This window comes from Perca flavescens, chromosome 5, assembly GCF_004354835.1.
Source record: "Perca flavescens isolate YP-PL-M2 chromosome 5, PFLA_1.0, whole genome shotgun sequence".
Lineage (NCBI taxonomy): Eukaryota > Metazoa > Chordata > Actinopteri > Perciformes > Percidae > Perca > Perca flavescens.
Window position 1 is genome coordinate 8,139,966 of NC_041335.1, and position 20,856 is coordinate 8,160,821.

General features: G+C 39.3%; 1 protein-coding gene across 2 annotated transcripts in view; it reads right to left on the reverse strand.

Annotated features, from left to right (window-relative positions):
- The window catches only part of abca2 (ATP-binding cassette, sub-family A (ABC1), member 2), a 184,327-nt gene that overhangs the window by 153,514 nt on the left and 9,957 nt on the right, over positions 1–20,856 (reverse strand). For both annotated transcript variants that reach the window (XR_003692659.1, XM_028579340.1), the window contains exon 2: positions 12,872–12,965. Coding sequence is in view for 1 of the 2 variants with exons in the window: in XM_028579340.1 (XP_028435141.1) it covers positions 12,872–12,965 (94 nt within the window). In the remaining variant the exon portion in view is untranslated. The remainder of the gene's footprint in view (positions 1–12,871; positions 12,966–20,856) is intronic.

Genomic DNA, 20,856 nt, shown 5'->3' on the forward strand with positions numbered 1-20,856 from the left:
TGAATACAAACCATGTGAAATCAAAGATGCCAGAAGCTACACATAAAGCAGACCACAGCTTTAGTTGTACTATTGTTGAAGAACACTAAGTGCTCTGCTGTTTAGCTGCATTTCAGTCCAGGGTAAAGAACATGTTGTGGGCAATCTTTGACTTTTATAGTGCCCCGAAAACAACATTTCAAGTGAAGAAGCTGTCAAGCACGACGGTGGCTTTCAAGGTGAAGTTGCTAAAGCAGCAAAGTCTGCGTACAGAGAAGGTTGGGGTGGATAGATGGGACATCAAAACATTACATCTTAACACAAGAACCGTTATAGCCCACGCCATTTAACGTTGTGATTCAATTCAATTGTAGATTACGGAATGAATTGTAGGAATATGTTGGGAGCTTATTCCCCAGAGCCCTTATGTTTTCTCGCCCCGCAGTTTTCCTTGGATTAGGGTGGGACCTAAATCCTGATTGCAGCTGTACACTGATTAAAAAATAGTCTTCGTACAAACTACTTCATTTTTCTCTGTTGAGATAACATTTGCACATAAAGTATACTTAATTTTATCAATTCTCTAGTAGTTGTTTTGTGTATGTGAACTACATAACTTTAATAGTTCTAAATGTGTATTTTTTGATTGAATCCAACTTCATTTTTAAATCTCCATATTAAACATTTAAAGTGGGAACTACTTTGTTTTTCCAAATTTGTAAGTGTATTTTAAAGTCAAATTTCCTAATTAAGAACCAGGTACTCCTAATACATATAATTTACTATTACTATGTAGCTACTCAAGGAAGGCTAGCTGAATGTATTTATTAAATACTGAAATCAAGTTATTACATTACAGCTGACACAAGGGTAATTTGGCAGTAAAAACTGACAGGGTCAGTATAAAAATAAACCCACCTCACAGATTAACTTAATGAGCTTTCCTTTAGCACCACCATGAAGGAACATTTTCTCAAAGCTGAAAGGGCTTTATTTACGGTGGCCCTGAAAGGCCACAGCACGCAACAATAAGACAACATGTACAAATAAACCACAACACGCAACAATAAGACAACATGTGCAAATAAACCACAACACGCAACAATAAGACAACACGTGCAAATAAACCACAGCACGCAACAATAAGAAAATGCCTAAAACGTACTCAGAAGTGAATTTAGTGATGAATAAAATGGTGAAAATTGTTAAAATTGTCCTGTTGTTGGTCTGTCTATGTACCGGAAACGCCAATGATTGAGGCACGTGTGCATCACTTAAAAGTGTCCTCTGGAAACACTTCCGTTGTGGTGTGGTCTATTTGCATGTGTTGTCTTATTGTTGTGTGCTGTGGTTTACTTGCACGTGTTGTCTTATTGTTGCGTGCTGTGGTTTATTTGCACGTGTTGTCTTATTGTTGCGTGTTGTGGTTTATTTGCAAGTGTTGTCTTATTGTTGCGTGTTGTTGTTTATTTGCCCATGTTGTCTTATTGTTGCGTGCTGTGGTTTATTTGCACGTGTTGTCTTATTGTTGCGTGTTGTGGTTTATTGGCACGTGTTGTCTTATTGTTGCGTGTTGTGGTTTATTTGCACGTGATGTCTTATTGTTGCGTGTTGTTGTTTATTTGCCCATGTTGTCTTATTGTTGCGTGTTGTGGTTTATTTGCACGTGTTGTCTTATTGTTGCGTGTTGTGGTTTATTTGCACGTGTTGTCTTATTGTTGCGTGTTGTTGTTTATTTGCCCATGTTGTCTTATTGTTGCGTGCTGTGGTTTATTTGCATGTGTTGTCTTATTGTTGCGTGTTGTGGTTTATTTGCATGTGTTGTCTTATTGTTGCGTGTTGTGGTTTATTTGCATGTGATGTGTTATTGTTGCGTGCTGTGGCCTCTCAGGGCCACCATATTGCCTGAATTTCAGGAAAATTGTCACAAAATGTCATCTTAATTCAATACATCAACATATGCATGCTGTGGTTGTCAGTCATGTTAAACAGTAATTTTAAGTTTTCAATCTGGAAAATATTTTCTTATGACCGATGAGAACAACATGCAAGATGGCTAGAGTCTGCAGCAGTTAAGATAGCTGCAATGTACTTAAAGGGCAATTGCAAACCTTCAGTTTTTTTTATAAAAGCTAGAAAACTGTAGCCTAGAAATCTAGACGCACCCTAGCGGCAGCAAATTTAATTTTCAGCCAGGGGGGTCTAGGCACTCTCCATTGGCTTGCGAGCTGGAAAAACCAAACTCTGGTCAGGCCAATCACATTGTGTATAGAGTTGGTGGGTTATCGCTGCTGCTGCTGGGAACAGCGGTCTTCTGGAAGACTTGGAGTTAAGCTTTTCTTTGAGAAAAGAACAAAGAACGGCACTGAAGTCATTCTTAAAAAAGGAAGATGTATTCAGAGTTTTTCCGACCGGATACGGCAAAAGTTTAATCTATCAACAACCTCTGCTACCTTCTTCGTTGCTCTGCCTGGTTGTAGCGCTATCCTATTGCGTGCAGAGGGAATTCTAAAGACAACAGTTTATCCCGCCCCTCGGATTGAGCTCCGTCAATGGTGAGTTCCCAGACCCAACATCTTGATGTGGGTCTGGCTTGTCAGGCTAAGAAAACTGGTAAATTGATTCTAAAATTGAGGAGTTCCCTCAGCAATCTAAGCCTATATCTGCCTCCCGAACCAAAACTGGTAAACTTGGTAGGTGAAGGCTCTTGCTCCCATTCTACTCTAGAGACTCTAGGAACCACAGGTAACTCTGCATTCTGGGAGTGCAGTGTTCTAGTGGGGCTATTGGGTACTATGAGCTCTTCAAGATATGATGGTGCCTGATCATTAAGAGCCTTGTAGGTCAGGAAAAGGATTTTAAATTAAATTCTGGATTTTACAGGGAGCCAATGCAGAGAAGTTAATACAGGAGAAATATGATCTCTCCTTTCTTGTTCCTCTCATGACATGCTACAGCATTCTGGATCAATTGGAGATTCTTAAGGGATTTATTGGAGCAACCTAATAATACGTAATTACAATAGTCCAGCCTCAAAGTAGCAAATGCATGGACTAGTAAGGGGCCCCTACTCATCATTTGAGACAAGATGTGTCATTTTTGCAAAAATACACAGGTGAAAAGAGGCAGTTTGTTTTATTTGGGTGTTAAAGGTTAAATTCTGATCAAAGATCAATGCCATCCAGAATAGCTATACCCTTAGACAACGAGTTGCAGAGATGTTCAAGGCAAGTACAATAACTTCGTCCGAGTTTAACATCAGGAAATTGGAGTCATCCAGGGCTCAGGCCCCTTGCCTACTTTCTACAGCCCTACTTCCGGCGCACACCCATTTCCCAGAACTCTGCCTTTATTTTGATTTCAACTACACATCTGTAAAGTTTTGTGGCAGTATTTTTTACAGTTGTGGCACTATCGCAGTGACAAAATCTGGCTGCAGACAGACAACAGAAAGACAGAAATATAATCACCTAGCAAAGTATTCAAAACATCTTCTGTGGAAGTTCGTGCTACAGTAGGTGTCTGCAGGACCACATTTTGCCATTATGACACACACACTTACTAAAAAGGTAGAAATAATACCTAATAGGGAAGAGAGACCCTAAATACCAAAAAAAATAAAAAATAAATAGTATGAGCCGCTGAGTGACTGAAGTGTGTGGGTTATAGGGATGGCCTTTCATGATACATAGTATGGATCAGGGTTAGGGGAACATATAGTATATATGCACACAAACACAACCACAAAAACAGGATTAACACACCCTGGTTAAGTTAACCAAAAGATCAAAATATCTTCATTAATGTATCATGTCAGCCAGGATCAGGTGTGAGGATAGAATTTAGTGATAATAAAACTTACACACTGGTCCATCCAACACATTGAGAACATGCATCACGCACAGGAAACAAACACAGCCAGAAAGAGAGGAAGAAAGAACAGCAGAACGAGACAAAGGTGAAGTAAAACAACAAAGACAAAGAGCATCAAAATAAATTGGGTGCTACAATGGCTACAGGTGCACTGAGAACTAAACAGAACAAAATCAACTCAAGGACAGCGCAACACATTATTAAAAGGTGAATAAAGGACACAAATATTACAGCACATGGTGAGAGGCAAATCACATATTTGAAACAGCAGCAGATCAGCAAAAATATGCATTTGCCTATTTCAAATGCATGGCCATACTACATAATATATTCATGACTGCAGGCAGATCTAAGCAAACTTGAATCAGCATTAGTGTTCACTTTCTCTACTTAAAACACAATAAAAGATAACATGGAGGAAGGACAGAAGAGGTCATTCTAACAGCAGTTTACCTGTGCAGTCCTCCACCATCTATCCCCTCAACCCTCCGTTACTCTCTCCTTCCAAACAGCTGCACATATGGATTTGATCTTTTTGTCATAACTTTCTTGTTATGGTTTCACCAAGTCAAATTTAAGACTTCTTAAGACCTTTTTAAGACCATTATGAATGAAATTTAAGACCTTTATCACAACATAAACTAGAGATGGCCCGATACAATTTTTTGCTTCCCGATACCGATTCTGATACCGAATACTGATCCGATACCAGTGTGTCATATATTTTATTATGTTTTAACTAAGGCTGTCAGCCTTAACGCGTTAATCGCGACGCAATTAAGGGCCGAGCATAACGCGTTAATTTTTTTTTAATCGTATGCCGCCATTTGTTAATTTATTTTCACTTCACTCGGCTTCACGTCGTGCCTAACAGGCTACTATTTTGACCCTTTGCCGCACCTTTACTTATCATCAATCTGCCATACTTCCTTGTAACACATCCTCCTGCTGCTGGCTGCAGGCATGATGGAGAAATGTAGCAGCAACACAAACTCCCGGACGGGTCGCAGACAAGTCGAAAGCCACATGCACATTGTGTAAAGCCAAATTAAAATATCACCGAAGCACGTCAAGCTTGAGCTACCACCTACGAGCTAAGCATAGTACAGTTAACGTGACTCAGGTTGATGCTAGTGGGCTCGGGCAAAGCACTATTTTGGAGAGAGCTTCTCGCCGACCTGTTATTGAAACCAAAGTGCAAACGCATCAACTGGTGATAACTGGACGTCAGTGAGTAATCAAAATTATTTTGAAGTTACTGCACACTATATTGACTCTGGTAAGTAGGGTTGGGTACCGAAACGTGCCAACCTAAACGGTAGTAACGAGAACGAATAAGAACGAAAATTTTGGTGCCTTATTTCGGTGCCTGACTTTACACTACACCTGACAGCAGGTAACGTTAGCCTACCTTTAGCTAGCGGTTGGATTAAACACAATTAAAATGCTGACAGCTAACGTTAAACAGTGTAAAGTGTGACTGTATTTCACTGTAGAGGATTCCAACACCAGGACGTACCAGTCTGCTCTGCAGTGCAGCAGCTGCCGTTGTCGGAATTAAACAACACAGACGGTGCAGTGTGTTCACCTAAAACAGGTAGCCTCGTGGTTCATTCACAGTAATTGTAAAATACCCTTTTCCTATCTGGTGGTTGTTTTTGTCGTTCAACAGCAATTTACTGGTGAAATAAGTTATTGTTATAGTTATTACATTATTATTAAATCTTTAATTTTGACCATGGCCTTCAATAAACAAGTTACTGACTGTTGTTTAGTACCATTTTATTTCTTCTTTTGTTTACAGTAAATAAATAATAAACGAATACAAATCTTAAAGTCAAGTTCATAAAGTAACTTTCTTTGCATTAATTTGATTTCCAATCAATATATCCTGGTAAGAATTGCTTTCCATTGTTAATATATACTTAAAAACAGTTCTGAAATGCAAAATAATAGAATGTTAATCATGTGATAAAACATGCGATTAATCGTGAATTAACTATATAAAGTCAGCGATTACAATTTTTTTATCGTTTCACAGCCCTAGTTTTAACATCTATCCCCGTATGGATGTGATATTATTTCTATATTTGTTGCTGGTCTGGCTCAGGTTGAACTCTTTGTGAAACATGAACAAACACAAACAATGAATGCCACAGAACTTTCGGTTATTTATTATGAAGTTTGACAGTCAGTTATAACAGAAAAAGAACATAAATAAACTACTTTAACGTAGATTTTCTTTAGGGCTAAAGGGTTGCACTGAGAATAGACATCTCAGAACCACGTCTGTTCCTTGAAAGTTTCAATCAATCTGCTGCCACTTTAATGATTTTATCAACAAGAGCAAACAAAAATGCTTTGAACAAATGCACAGCAATAATAGAATAATGCTTAAAATGTAAATAAACTATTTTTAAATAAACACTCTCCAACCCTTAGATGCGTTTAAAGGAACACGCCGACTTATTGGGAATTTAGCTTATTCACCGTAACCCCCAGAGTTAGACAAGTCAATACATACCCTTCTCATCTCTGTGCGTGCTGTAACGCTGTCTGACGGTTCCAGCATTAGCTTAGCCCAGCACAGATCCTGCAGGTAACTGGTTCCAACTAGCCTACTGCTCCGAATTGTGACAAAAGTGACAAAATAACGCCAACATGTTCCTATTTACATGTTGTGATTTGTAGAGTCATAGTGTGTACAAAAAAACAACGTAACATGAGACACAGCCATCTTCTAACAGTAAACAAACTGGGAACTATATTCTCAGAGAGGCTTGCTGCGAGCATATCACTCCGCCCAAGTACTATATTCTTCCTCCTGAGAATATAGTTCCCGGTTTGTTTACGGTTAGAAAATGGCTGTGTCTCATGTTATGTTGTTTTTTGTACACGCTGTCACTCTACAAATCACAACCTGTAAATAGGAACATGTTGGCGTTATTTTGTCACTTATTCGGAGCAGTAGGATTACTGGAACCAGTCACCTGCATGTTCTGTGCTGGCCTGATGCCGCTGGAGCCGTCAGACAGCATTACAGCACACACGGAGATGAGAAGGATATGTATCGACTTGTCTATCTCTGGGTTACGGTGAATAAGATAAAGTCCCAATAAGTCGGCGTGTTCCTTTAAATCAGACCTTAAAGATGAACAATAATGAGATCACGATTATTTACCACGATTATTCATTGATTTAAGGGACAACATATTTTTATTGCACTTTCACATTTAAAGGGGTGCTAGAATGCAAAACCGATTTTACCTTGTCATAGTTGAATAACGACAGTTTGGTGGGTAAATAGGACATACATAGAACCTCAAAATCCCATTGACACCTCTTTCCTCTGCAATTTTGAAACTCTGAAAACGGGCAAATCTCAACAAACCTCCTCCTTATTTGGCTCTAGTCTCTATCTTTGTCACGCCCCAACATTTACATAGGCTACACCACTGATCTGAGATCAGGTAGTCTTCTGAATAGGTCGCGCAGATCTAAGAAATTGTATACATTGTTCATCTGCTATTTTACCACTAAATTCACTTCTGAGACTTTTTTATGCGAGAAATCAACTATGGGCCGTTTTATGAAAATTGATGGCTAATTGCAAATTTTGTACGACTGTGTGTCAGAGTTTAGCGGCCGTTGCTGCCTGGGTTGCTGCCTCGCCGCCCGGCCTGTCCTCCTTCACAGACCCCGGTCTGCTGTTAGCTAGATGGAACTTCGTCACGGCCGGCAGTAGGGCTGGGCGATAAATAAATTTTATCGATTAACTTGAATTTGACGTTTAGGGTAGGGAATAGTTTTTTTCTTACCGCGGTGAAGAAGCAACGTATCATCGCGGTATGGCGGTTAATCGCAACCCCCTTAAGAGAGTAGCGTAAGTTAGAGCAAGAATAGCAGGGTGCCTTATGTAGGTGATGTCAGTGCTCGTGTGGTCGCGCAAGGAGAGTGAGCGGTAACTGAGAGTAGTGTACGAGTGCAGCTGTGAAGAAAAGTGAGAGGAAAAAGAGATAACAAAGATGATGTAAAGTGAGTTAAACGTGAACAATAAAACGACAAGCTTCTCAAGACACGGTGGCTTTATCTGTTGTCAATACTGCCAGTAGAGTGAATAGCGTTACCCCCGAAAAGCATCGGCTTAAACCATACAACATATGTTGCAGTCATAGACTGTTTAAAAAGATTGCAGTGTTTCCATTTCAGCTCAATGTGAGAGTCTTTACTGTGTCTTGCTGTTATTTAAGGCCGCGTTGCCTTTTCTCCTCTCCGTTGATCTATTCCACAGACAGTTCAGAAAGCTCTATTGTCAATAATGTTAAAAATAAAGTAATTGTTAGCCGACAATGGCGAGTGCAGACACTTCGCAGCACAGCGTTCTAGCAGCTGAGCAGACAGAGAGCAGAGAGGGCAACTCGGCACTCCGCTAACTTGTTGCTGTCACTACCAACGTGAGCTGCTCTGTTTAGGCTACAAGACGTGCATGCAGGCTGAAATTTAACCGTGCGGTTTTGTCAGGATTAATCTATAAACAGAAGGAAACTCCGCTAGCTGCTAGGCTAAAGTGTAATGGTAAACACTGCAGCGGTAATGTCCACCTCTGCTGAGAACAGAAAAATGTCTTTGCCTTCCCAACTGTGTATTATATTAAACATTACCTGTTGTAGTAGTAGTAGTAGTAATAATAATAATAATTTATAATAATCTAACACACAAAAGAAACCCCCAAATATCCTATATAATGTCCATCCTCTTGTGCAAAGCTAAAGTGATGAGCAACTTAAGTTTTTATTTTTTTCAGTCTGTTTTTTTCAGAATACTGTCTGTTGCGGCTGTAAGCAGGCCAAGAAAGTACACTGAGAGACGCATAAACATACTGTGACGCACTCAAGATTGTATTGCAATGATTTATTCCTCCACACGTAAAATACAATTAGCACTGCAGTTACAAAATGTAAAGTTACTTTGTGAGTCGAAATAAGTGCGTTAGTGTCATCACCGCGGTAGTGGCACGTCACCGCCAGTATTGCGGTGATGCGGTTATCGTCACAGCCCTAGTTTAGGGAGATTTTTTTTAATGAAAATCGGTTTTCTCTTTAACTTCCACCACCGATGCTCCCCTTAGGCTTCCGTAGTTCAGAGTGGGCTCAGCCCTCCCCCGCTTTCCTTACAGCCGGCACACAGACAACATGACAACATGGCAGCTAGCAAGGAAGAGCTCGTTCCAAAGAAAGGCACAGTTTCATCCGTTGTTTGGAATTGGTTCGCTTTTTTGGTGTCAGACGCAGAACAAATAACGCCACATTGCAAATTGTGTTTAAAAGCTGTTGCTAACTAAGATTAGCCTGACGTGGTCCTACTCAGATTCTAGTCAGAATGTGAGTCTGAAACCGCTCCATTGGGTTGTGATTATGGGGCGTGTTCCAACAGAACCAGGAAAAGAAATGCCTCTGCATTCATTGGATAGACCTCCAACCAATCAGAGCAACGGAACTCAACACTGTGTATCGTCTCCATAGCAACCACTCTTTGCATAATGCATTCGTTCTAACTTCCGACTTTTAGACTTTTTTGAAGCTGGATATATCATTTGTTTCTTGTAAATATAAATGTGGATAACGTTAGTGATAGTGACATGCTCGCTACAGTTGCATTTCTAGAGATGGATCGGCGAAAACACGTTTTATTTCTCTAATTCACGGCTTTGTTCTAGCGCCGGCGGTCCCTCTCTTCAGTCTCTCTCTATGTCTCTCCACCATATAACGCTCTCTCTCTTCAGTCTCTCTCTACCATATAACGCTCTCCACCAGTCTTTCTCTATAACCACCATATAACTCTCTCTTCAGTCTTTCTCTATCTCGCTCCACCATATAACGCTACTGTGCTTTCGGGCAGTTGTTGAGGCTCCTCCGCTGAGGATTTTAAAATGAATGCGCTGTCGATATCTTCTGTAACAGACGTGATGTTGGAATCTACACCTCAACAAATTCAACCCAAGCGTTCTTTGGTGACGTGATTGATTCTGTTACTGTTGATCATCTTTCTGACAATGTGATTGGTCCGAACAGATCCTGTTCGGGCAATAATTGCTTCTCAACGGAGCAACTCCAGACCGAACGTCCCGACCTCGAATTTTGTGGGCGGGGCTAAGTTCGGCTGGCATCCAGGCTAAACAAAGATAGCAGCACAACAAATTTATTCCAGCATCTTAAACAAAGACATGCAGCCGAGTGGGAGACGTGTGTCTTTCAACGAAACAAACAAGACTGCAGCTCAAACACACCCGCAGTCTTAGAAAGATTTTCGAATTGTATCCCCTATGATCAGAAAGGGCCCCGGTGTAAAGCAATCACGGATGCAGTGGTGAAATATAAAGCAAGAGATATGGTGCCCATATACACTGTGGAAAAGCCGGGGTTTATTGACATGCTTAAAGTTCTCGACCCCAGGTATGTGCTACCAAGCCGCAAATATTTTGCCGAAGTTGCCTTGCCTCACCTGTACAACGGTACTCGTGAAAAGATCGCTAGAGAGCTAACTAATCCATCGTGTCATTGGGGTTTGTAAAAAGGCAGTTGCTGCCTTTTCCTATAGTTGGAAGAAAAGACGGAGTGCCCGACCAGATGGGGTTCACGTCAAAAAATGATAGAGAGATTTCTCGAACAGGAGAAGGCCATAGTCCGTGTCCTGGGGTCAGACAAGAAAAGCCGTCATCTTGTGCCCACTTGGCAAGATATTGAGGTTTTAGAGTCCGTAAATAAATCTGTCAAGCCACTCCAAGAATTTACAGACGCCCAGTCCGGGGAGGCTTATGTCAGTGGCTCCTACATTAAACCGGTGCTGCATTTGTTCAAAACCAATCTCCTACAGCCAGAGGAAGAAGACACAAAACTCACTAAAACAATAAAAAGAAACATAATGCGGTACCTTGATGACAAATACAGCAACCTTGTGTCACTAAGTTTGAAGTTAGAAAACTGATAAGCTACAGAACAAAATAAAGAGTACATTTGTTTTGAGCAATTTCTTTGTTAGTTGTAGATTGTTTTTAAATAGAAATTTTTTTTTTTTATTAAAATCGAAAATCGTGTTTGGTGTGAATAAATCTGAGATTTGTTTTTTTTAAGCCATATCGCCCAGCCCTAGCCGGCAGCCCACGGTGCTCCATACCTGCGCAAAGTCACCGTTTCTGGGTTACTGGACTACAAAACGCTGCTGTCCTGACAGAGCTCCAGGGCCTGCAGCTCGCTGTTCTCCCTCCCCTCTTCCTGTTAAATGGCCGGTGTGTGTGAGAGCGCGGTCAGCGAGCTTGTTACGCCCGAAATCTCTTACCACAGGTTCCAGTTAATCTTATAATGGATATGTGTGTTGAGTGATTTAAACAAACGATCGGGGAAATAAACGCCTCTTGTCCGCGAGTCTCATTGATAGAGCCAGTGGCTGGATGGAGCTCTATCAATGAGAGCTAGCTAGCCTCCTCCTAGACCTCTGAAATTCACAAAAAATGCAATAGCTTTGTAAGGCCTTAGGGTAGCTGTGATATACATGCCGTGACGAAATTCAAAGTGTAAATATACTCTAGTTATTCCAAAAGTGTAGCTAGCTAGCCACGATCTTTACCCTTAGGATTGAAGGGACATTAGCAGCTAACGAAACTCCTCATATTCACAAAAATGCATTAAATTGAAATGGACACAAGGGTTAGCTTTGTAACACCGTGGGGTAGTTGTACTATAAGTGGCATGACGAAATTCAAACTGTAAATATACTATAGTTATGCCTGCAGTCGGCCAGCTCCGCTGCCCTGGGTATGGAGCCCGGGCTTTCTCGTCAGACTGTGTGGAGCTCCTGAAGTCCAACACGTCTTATCAAATTTGCAATTAGCCATACATTTTTGTAAAACGGCCTATATTTGAGCTTTATATAGTTGATTTCTCGCATAAAAAAATCTCAGAAGTGAATTTAATAACGAAATAGGATACAAACAATGTATAACATTGCACTGTCTCGTCTCCAATGTATGTGTATGTGGTTCGCTCAACCAATTACCGCGCAGCTCATCTAAATATTCATGAACATACCATATTTGGAAGAAAAGCTCTAGTAAGAAAAAACACATAGTTAAGGGCCCATAAAATAGCAACCAGGCCATTTTCAGCCCAATCAATATCACATACCCTATTAAGAGACCTTAAGGAACAGTGTGAAATACCCTATATAATCATTCTATCACCCCTTTAAAAAACTTCCATGTTGTGCTACATATACATACATACATATATATATATATATATATATATATATATATATATATATATATATATATATATATATATATATATATATATATATATATATATATACTATATATATATATATATATATATATATATATATATATATATATATATATATATATATATCTGTGTGTGTGTATATATATATATATATATATATATATATATATACTATATTTTAATATTCGGTTTTTAATTACCAGTTTTTTTGTTTGTCCTTTCAATGTTGTAAAATTAAAGAATCCTACAAAATGAAAACCTTTTATTAAAAAGGTACAATATGTAACATTTCTGCATTAAAATGTCTAAAAACGACCATTCCTATGTTATATATTTTTATGAGTTGTGTTCTTACACTATCCCAAATGTTTCCACCAAATTTCAAAACCAGAGAAATCTGTTATTTTATTTTTTGACACGGGATGTTTCCTTAAGTCGCCTGTCAGTGGCGTCATATAACCTTTCACCCTCTAGTTACTCGTAACTTCCGTCAGAACACGGTTACCTACATGATACCTACATCACAGAAAGAAATACTGAAAAGGGCTACAAATCCTTAGTGAATATCCCATAGTGACCCATCCCCAAATTACCAAACTTACTCAAACAGGAGAAAATAAAGCATTTATTGCGGACTCCTTTTATCCTTTTAGAGTAGATTTTATATAATAGGACAATACTCCTGCTGTTTTCGTCCATGTTTTACTATGTCTGCCTACCTTCCTTGACAGGAATCGCTGGCTTCTTCTGCCTCAGACCCAGGAGGATGAAGAAGAGGACCAGTGGGATGAAGATCTCAAAGGCCAGCACCCACTGGAGAAGAAAAGAACAAAATTAACAAGACTATTTGTGCTGCATTTCCAATCAAAAATATGGCCAAAGCAAGATCCTGTTTCAGCGCAGTGATCCTGTAGCAAGGTTGGCCTCAGTCATGGTTCTTTACCATAGAACTCTCCTTGTCAGTTCCCATCTCCTTGCTCATGGATTGACACTGTGGAATAGATTGTGTTTGCCTACTGTCACATATCGATTCATTACATCACTGAGGGAGCGTGAAGGATGCTCAGTCTGCTCAGTCTGCTAAACATGCAGTATCTGCTCAGGGTGCACTGCCACTGCCAAAACATTTCCATTGTCTTTAAAAAAGCATACACCGATTTGAGCATGTTTACTGACTACAATACCTTCTTCTTAATAGACACCTTCTCACAGAGCTAATGTCTTCATTTATTTGAAAAACATTTGATAAAAGCAAATACATTTACATTACATTTACCTCTATGTTTCCTCTCAACAAGTTATAGGTTGCAGGTTACAAACAAGAACAAGCAATTGTACAACTTAATGAAAGTCCAGTTTGGATCATAAAAATATCCCGACATGGTTCTATGACTAATTTAAAGGTGCAACATGTAATAATGACAGCTAACATTTAAAATAGTTACTGCAGTCCAAATTCAAAATACTTGAGATAGTCGTCTCCCCCGGCCCCTTCTCCCCCGAAGTTCATGGAGGTTGCCAGGTTGACAACACAGCATCCCACAATGTCTCATATAGCCAGACATTACTCCACAGCGCAGCGGAGTAGCTAACTTTAGATGCTGGCTATGTTGTCATAAAAGCCTGTGCTCATGCAGAGTTTTTTACCCGACTGACAGACACACTTAAAATCTCATCTTAAAATTACTGCAACAACCGCTGAAATACCCTTACCTTGCCGTCCTCTCTGCCGACTGACGGACATACTTTCTCGGCTTAAGATTTAGGGTGGGAATCTCTTGGCACCCCACGATTTGATTCCCATTCAGAGGCCAACGATTCGATTCTTAACCTATTTTCGACAACAATGTTTTTATGTACATTTCCATGCGTGATTTAAAAAAATATACATATAAATCTGAGTTATCTACACAGAGTTTTCTAATCACTTCCTATTTTTGTGATGGTCATTAAAGAAAGATAATTCATCAACAGATGAATTACCTTCTCTAATATTTCATTAGAGAAAACACTTTTATCGTCCTTTCCTCACCTGGGGAGAGAGTAAAGCGGCGCAGATAGCAGGCTGCTGTTCCAAAAAACAATCCACCATCTCACATCACCCCCCCCCCCCCCCCCACCGCGCGCACCAATCACCGACAGCCCACCGCCAATATACACTCCATCGTTGCACTCACCAGTGAGAAAACTATGAGATACCTAACACCATACTACATAATATAATTTCACCAATTAAGATTTTTTTAGTTACTCCATAACCATATACAAGTAGACCATAAATGTTATACAATTACTCATATCACTCCTAACATTGAATTGAAAACAAACTGTTGTACAGGAGGCATAGCCCATGGAAACTTCTTCCACCTGAAAATACATTGTTTGGCTCATCACTACCTTGTAGATTACAATAAATTATTATTACTGTGTAGACGAGTGGATGAATTGCTGTACGCGTAGTGAAACTACTATACAAATGTTTTCTTATATCCTGTCCAATATTTTGTGCCCATATATTTGTTAGTCTAACAAACAGGAGGCAGAGAGAGCTAATAAATATGCTTAAGTACTTCTGTGTTAAAGATGAGAGTTAGACCAGGTTAACACATAGCCTTCTTCTGATTACTGAAGGGAAATTAAGTAGTCTAAGTAAATCATTAGATTTACTCATAAATCAACTTTAAATAGGCCTAAAGCAACTACTTAAAAAGCACAGATTGAAGCCTGACAGAGACACAATTATAGGCTAATAAATAACATGGGTCAGATATTTTAGATACGCTTTTACAAATTTGACATAGGTGACATTGCATTATGTCAGTTGCCATCACATAACATAAATAGCCTAACTGTTACCTTTATCTGACGTTAATCAGCACCTGGCCTTTCTAAAACCTTTTAGTTTTCTAGCCATTCCACCACTTTTCTAACTGTCCCCAACTAATGGGAAGGATGGATGGTGTGATAGGCTAGCCTATTGACACCAGTGTTGGGCAAGTTAATTCCAAAATGTAGATTACTAGTTACTGTCTTTGAGAGTAATTAGTTATATTACAATATTGTCTCTGAATTGTAATGACTACACTACTTTTGCGTTACTTTTGAGTTAGGCTACTTTCACCAAAATAGAAGCAGAAGTATTCTTGGCAGGTAGCTTGTGACTAATTTATTCATATTATTTTGTATTATTAATCTGTTGCTGCAAAGTAACTAAAGCTATAAAAAATAGTTAAGTAAAACGTTCAATAGCCTTACTTGACTCTGGTGGACTAGAAGTAGCCTAATAAGTAGGAGAAAATGAAAAATACCCAATTAAAATTAAATCAAAGTAGCCGACGGTTGTATACCGACGGCTATAGTTACTTTCCACCGCTGATAAAATGTAATATTACGTGTAGCAAGACTAAACATTAATTCCTGACATGTTATCTGTCAGTTGCTCGTCACATTGCTGTTTTCGGGACCTGTTGCCCCTTAGCGACTGATGTCGATGTCTGTCTTGCACACGGTGCAGAACGCGTGAGGAGGTGAGGTAGTCTGGACATGTGGAGGAAAGGCTATCTCTCCCGTTAAGAAATCATTCCGATATATATACTGTCTGTGTTCCGAACCTCTTTTTGAGGCGGTTCAGCCATGGCATGCAAGCCTCCAGTTATCCGGACAGCCTGGCTTACTGAGGCACTGAATTGAATTAAACGCGCGAAGCATTTGGCTAAGAGGGGCCATAGACAGTATATAAGAAGGGAGGGGCAGGTGGGCGGAGGGTTAAAATGCAGCGCTCTGATTGGCCGAAAGCTTTTTTTTTTTTTTTTGCAAAAAAGGGTACAAGTCACATGTGAATAGCCAACATGTACATAACATACAACAAGGAAAATGATAAACATAATATAAAACAGAATTGCTAGGGGAAGCTTATAGGTCATTATAAAGAGAAAGAGGACCATATGTTGACAGTTTTAACAGCCTTTTTGTTGTTTGAGGCAGAAATCAAATTAATATAATGTTCAACTTCATGGAGAAAAAGTACAAAACTAGGTTTTTTAGTGCTGAATTTACACTTATGAATGTGAAATTTTGCCAAAAGAATTAATAAATTAACCCCAAGTGAAGGAGTTCAAGTACCTTGGGGTTGTGTTCGCGAGTGAGGGGACAATGGAGCGGGAGATTGGTCGGAGAATCGGCGCAGCGGGTGCGGTATTGCATTCAATCTATCGCACCGTTGTTTAAAAGAGAGCTTAGCCAGAAGGCAAAGCTCTCGATCTACCGGTCAGTTTTCGTTCCTACCCTCACCTATAGTCATGAAGGCTGGGTCATGACCGAAAGAACGAGATCCAGGGTACAAGCGGCTGAAATGGGTTTCCTCAGGAGGGTGGCTGGCGTCTCCCTTAGAGATAGGGTGAGAAGCTCAGTCATCCGTGAGGAGCTCGGAGTAGAGCCGCTGCTCCTTTGCGTCGAAGGAGCCAGTTGAGGTGGTTCGGGCATCTGGTAAGGATGCCCCCTGGGCGCCTCCCTAGGGAGGTGTTCCAGGCACGTCCAGCTGGGAGGAGGCCTCGGGGAAGACCCAGGACTAGGTGGAGGGATTATATCTCCAACCTGGCCTGGGAACGCCGGATCCCCAGTCGGAGCTGGTTAATGTTGCTCGGGAAAGGGAAGTTTGGGGTCCCCTGCTGGAGCTGCTCCCCCCGCGACCCGACACCGGATAAGCGGACGAAGATGGATGGATGGATGGAATTAATAAATTTATAATGAAGAATATATTTTCTTTACTGTGATATTTATAAAAGCAAAAAAAAACATCCTTCCACAATAAGGCAAAGTCTTTATAAATATGGTCAATAATGAATCTGCTGAGGTTTTGCCAAAATGTTCTAGTGTGTGGGCAATGCCAAAAGAGGTGCAGAACAGTCTCTGGGTGGTCTTCACAAAAAGAACAGTATGTGTTGAGGTCTCTTTTAAATTTAATCATGTAATGATTAGCAGGGTAATATCTGTGAATTATTCTGAAAGATACTTCTTTCACCTTGTTTACTATCAAGTATTTGTGAGGAATCATCCAGACCTTTTTCCAATCAATGTCATTTACAAATCGGTTCCAATAAAATGTAACATTTGGAATAGAAACAATCTCTTTTTGAAATAATGCACGAATGTTCTTATTATTATGAGGAAGTTGGGAAAAACAGATTCTTCCTACTGGTGATTCAGCCACATCAGGGAGGGAGACAGAAGTAGGTGGAAGTCTGCCAGTATACTTAAAAAGCATGATTGTGCCTGATGGAATGGCATCAAATACAATTGCGAATTCTTTTGGTGTAACTGGAATGTTATATGTTGATAAAAACTCTCTATAGGAGAAAAGTCGCCCCTCTACATTAAATAGCTGGTCCACCAGCAGAATCTGATTAACGTACCCAATTCTCAAAATAAAGTGACTTGTTCTTATATAAAATGTCTCTGTTATTCCATATTAGATACCTGTGAGGTGAGAAATTATGTTTGTAAATAAGAGACCAAGCTAAGAGGACCTGCTTGTGAAAAGTCGACAGTTTTACAGGAAGTTTGTCTACGTTGTAGTTACAATTCAATATAAAGCCCAGACCACCAAAACGAGAGAATATATAATGGGAATAAAATTCCAAATCGAGAAAGGGTTTTTAAGAAAATGCTTAGTCCAATTAATCTTAAAGGTATTATTTAGAGTATTGAAGTCCAAAAAATTTAGCCCACCAGATTCATATTTATTCATAACAACACTTTTTTTGATATAATGGATACGGTTTTTCCAAATGAAGTCAAAAAGCATTCTATCAATGTCTTTACAGATTTTACTATCCAAGTGTAAGGAGAGAGCTGCGTATGTAAGCCTAGATATTCCTTCAGCCTTGGTAAGCAACACTCTGCCTTTTAGAGATAAGTCCCTTTGCAACCACTGGTTCAGTTTGTTCTGAGTTTTTTTAATGATTGGAGAGAAATTTAACGGACATCTCATTTTCTGATCTTTAGTGATAATAATACCCAAGTACATAACTTCTTTCTTGATCGGAATGTTGCAAATAGTTTGTATGTTACAGTCTTTTAAAGGCAACAGCTCACATTTATTAATATTTAGGCATAAACCAGAAGCCTCTGAAAACCACTTAATTACTTGAATAGTATCAGGTATCTGGCTTGCATTTTTTAAAAAGATTGTGGTATCATCAGCTAGCTGACTAATGAGGATATCCCTACCTGCAATAGAGATTCCTTGTATAGTACTATTACATACATAAGTTGTCAGAATTTGTGTACAAAGTAAAAACAAATAAGGGGAAATTGGGCATCCCTGACGAATACCCCGTTCCAGATTAAATCTAGGGGAAGTTCCATTTTTCAGTTTTATAGAGCTATTTCCATTAACATATAAGGTTTTAACTGCTTTGCGGAAAAAGTGACCAAAACCAAATTTCTCTGTGTGTTCTATTGTATCAAAGGCCTTATAGAAGTCTAAGAAGAGGATGAAGCTATCTTCAGATATTAAGTCTGAGTAGTCAAGAACATCTAATACTAGTCTAATATTATTAGAAATATGTCTGTTTCTCATAAAGCCTGATTGTGTCTCATCTATAATTGTGTCAAGAGTTTCTTTAATTCTTCTGGCAAAAATTGATGCCATAATTTTATAATCATTGTTAAGCACACAAATAGGTCTCCAGTTGTCAATAAGGAGCGGATCTTTTTTAGGCTTGGGAATCAGTGTGACCAGCCCTTGAGTGAGGCTAGGAGGAAGGGAATCATTCTCTATACTCTCCGTAAAAACCTGTAGTAAAAATGGGACCAAATGCTCTGAGAACGCTTTATAAAGTTCTGCAGTTAATCCGTCAGTGCCGGGGGATTTATTGTTTTTAAGTCGAGCAATCGAATCAGCGACCTCTGCCAATGTAAGCGGGGTGTCACAATAATCTTTGTCTGCCACATCAATCTTTCTTACATTATTTAAGGAGTTAAGAAAATGAGACGTAGCTTCTTTATTATATTTTGAGCTGTATAAGTTGCTATAGAATTTTGAACAAAAATTTGCAATTAATTTAGCATCATCAGTAACGATCCCATTAATATCTAAACTATGGATGGAATTGAATTTAGATCGGTATCTTTCAAGACCTTACAAAGGCTCCCTCTGCTTTTTGTCGATATAATTCGTCCAATTTGTTTTGGAGTTGTAAGAGAAGTAGTCTATCCTCCTCTGAAACTTCCTCGGGTGGTCTCTGATAAAATGATGAAATTGTATTTATGACTTCATCTTCTTCTGCTCTTTTGGTTTTAGCAATAAAGGTTCCATACTGTCTCAAAAATTTTCTTGACTCGAACTTAAGCAGTTCCCAGTTAGTGTTGTAGGATTTTTCCTTTTTAGCCTTGTTGTAATAATGAGTAATTAACCTAATCATTTCAGTTTTAACCTTTTCATGTTTTAACAGGGAATTGTTTAATTTCCAGTAGCATGATCTATGGAATGTATTAGGTACACTAAAGTGGATGTTTATATGAATTGCTCTATGGTCAGTAAGGGGTGTGGCATGGATAGTTACTGTAACTTTTTTTGTTCAATGTTATTGGATAATAACCAAAAATCTATGCGAGACTGGCTGGATCCTGACCTGTTGCTCCAAGTAAAGGATCTTTCATCAGGAAATTTCTCTCCATACATCTACAATGTTAAATCTTCCCATAAGTCTTTTAAGGTTTGTGTGATGGGAGGAAGGCCGCCCAGGGGCCACCTGTCAATAGCATTATCTAGGGCAATATTAAAGTCTCCACCAATTAAAAGAATAGAGTTTGGGTATCTGGTGAGCCATAATTTAATTCTTTCTTCTATAGAATCAAGTAATGTATCATTCTCAAGTTTGTTATTGTAACCGTAAATATTAATAACAATGCTAGAAATTTTGTCAACTCTAATAATAAGACATACGTAGTGTCCTAGGGGATCACAGTCTGAGTGTAAGACATCACCTGAGAAAGTATTTTTGAGCGTGGTTACTCCAGCAGATCTTTCTGAGCCCTGAGAGAACCAAATATCGTTACCCCATTGAGATTTCCAAAAATTGACATCAGCAGATGTGGAATGACTTTCTTGAAAAAACAAAAATCTGTACGAAGTTGTTTGGCAAATAAAAAAGGCTTTCCTTTTACAAATCTGTCTTAGTCCCCTAGCATTTAAAGAAACAATAGATAAAGACAAAGTTATTAACGAACACGAACAATGAGTAATCTAGAAAGCGATCAATAACCAATTGGTTAGAAGGGTAATACTGGATAAGGGGACCGAGTGCTGCTTCATATAAAAAATAAAAAAGTGCGGTAAGGAGAAAAGGATATAGTTCCGCCAACTAAAAAGCACAGCGTTCCTAATCAGCTGCCTCGTTCATTAAACGGACTAAAAGAACAGAGCATATAATAGAAAAGGCAGCGATTTTGTAAATTAAAGTGCCTTTGTAAAGACCTACAAACAGACCAACAAAAATTATGATAATACCAACTCTGAGTGTAGTGCAAATCAAACCAGTGGGTGTCCTTGTGTTAACAGGTAGCAGGCGAGACTGTTTCTTAGGTGGGCAGAGGGACTTCTGATCCATTGACAAATCCGCGACCACCAATGAAGAAGGCTGGTTTGCCCTCCTCTCGAGCTTTTTTTATCGCTGGCCAAAGTTTGCTCCTTCGTTCTCGG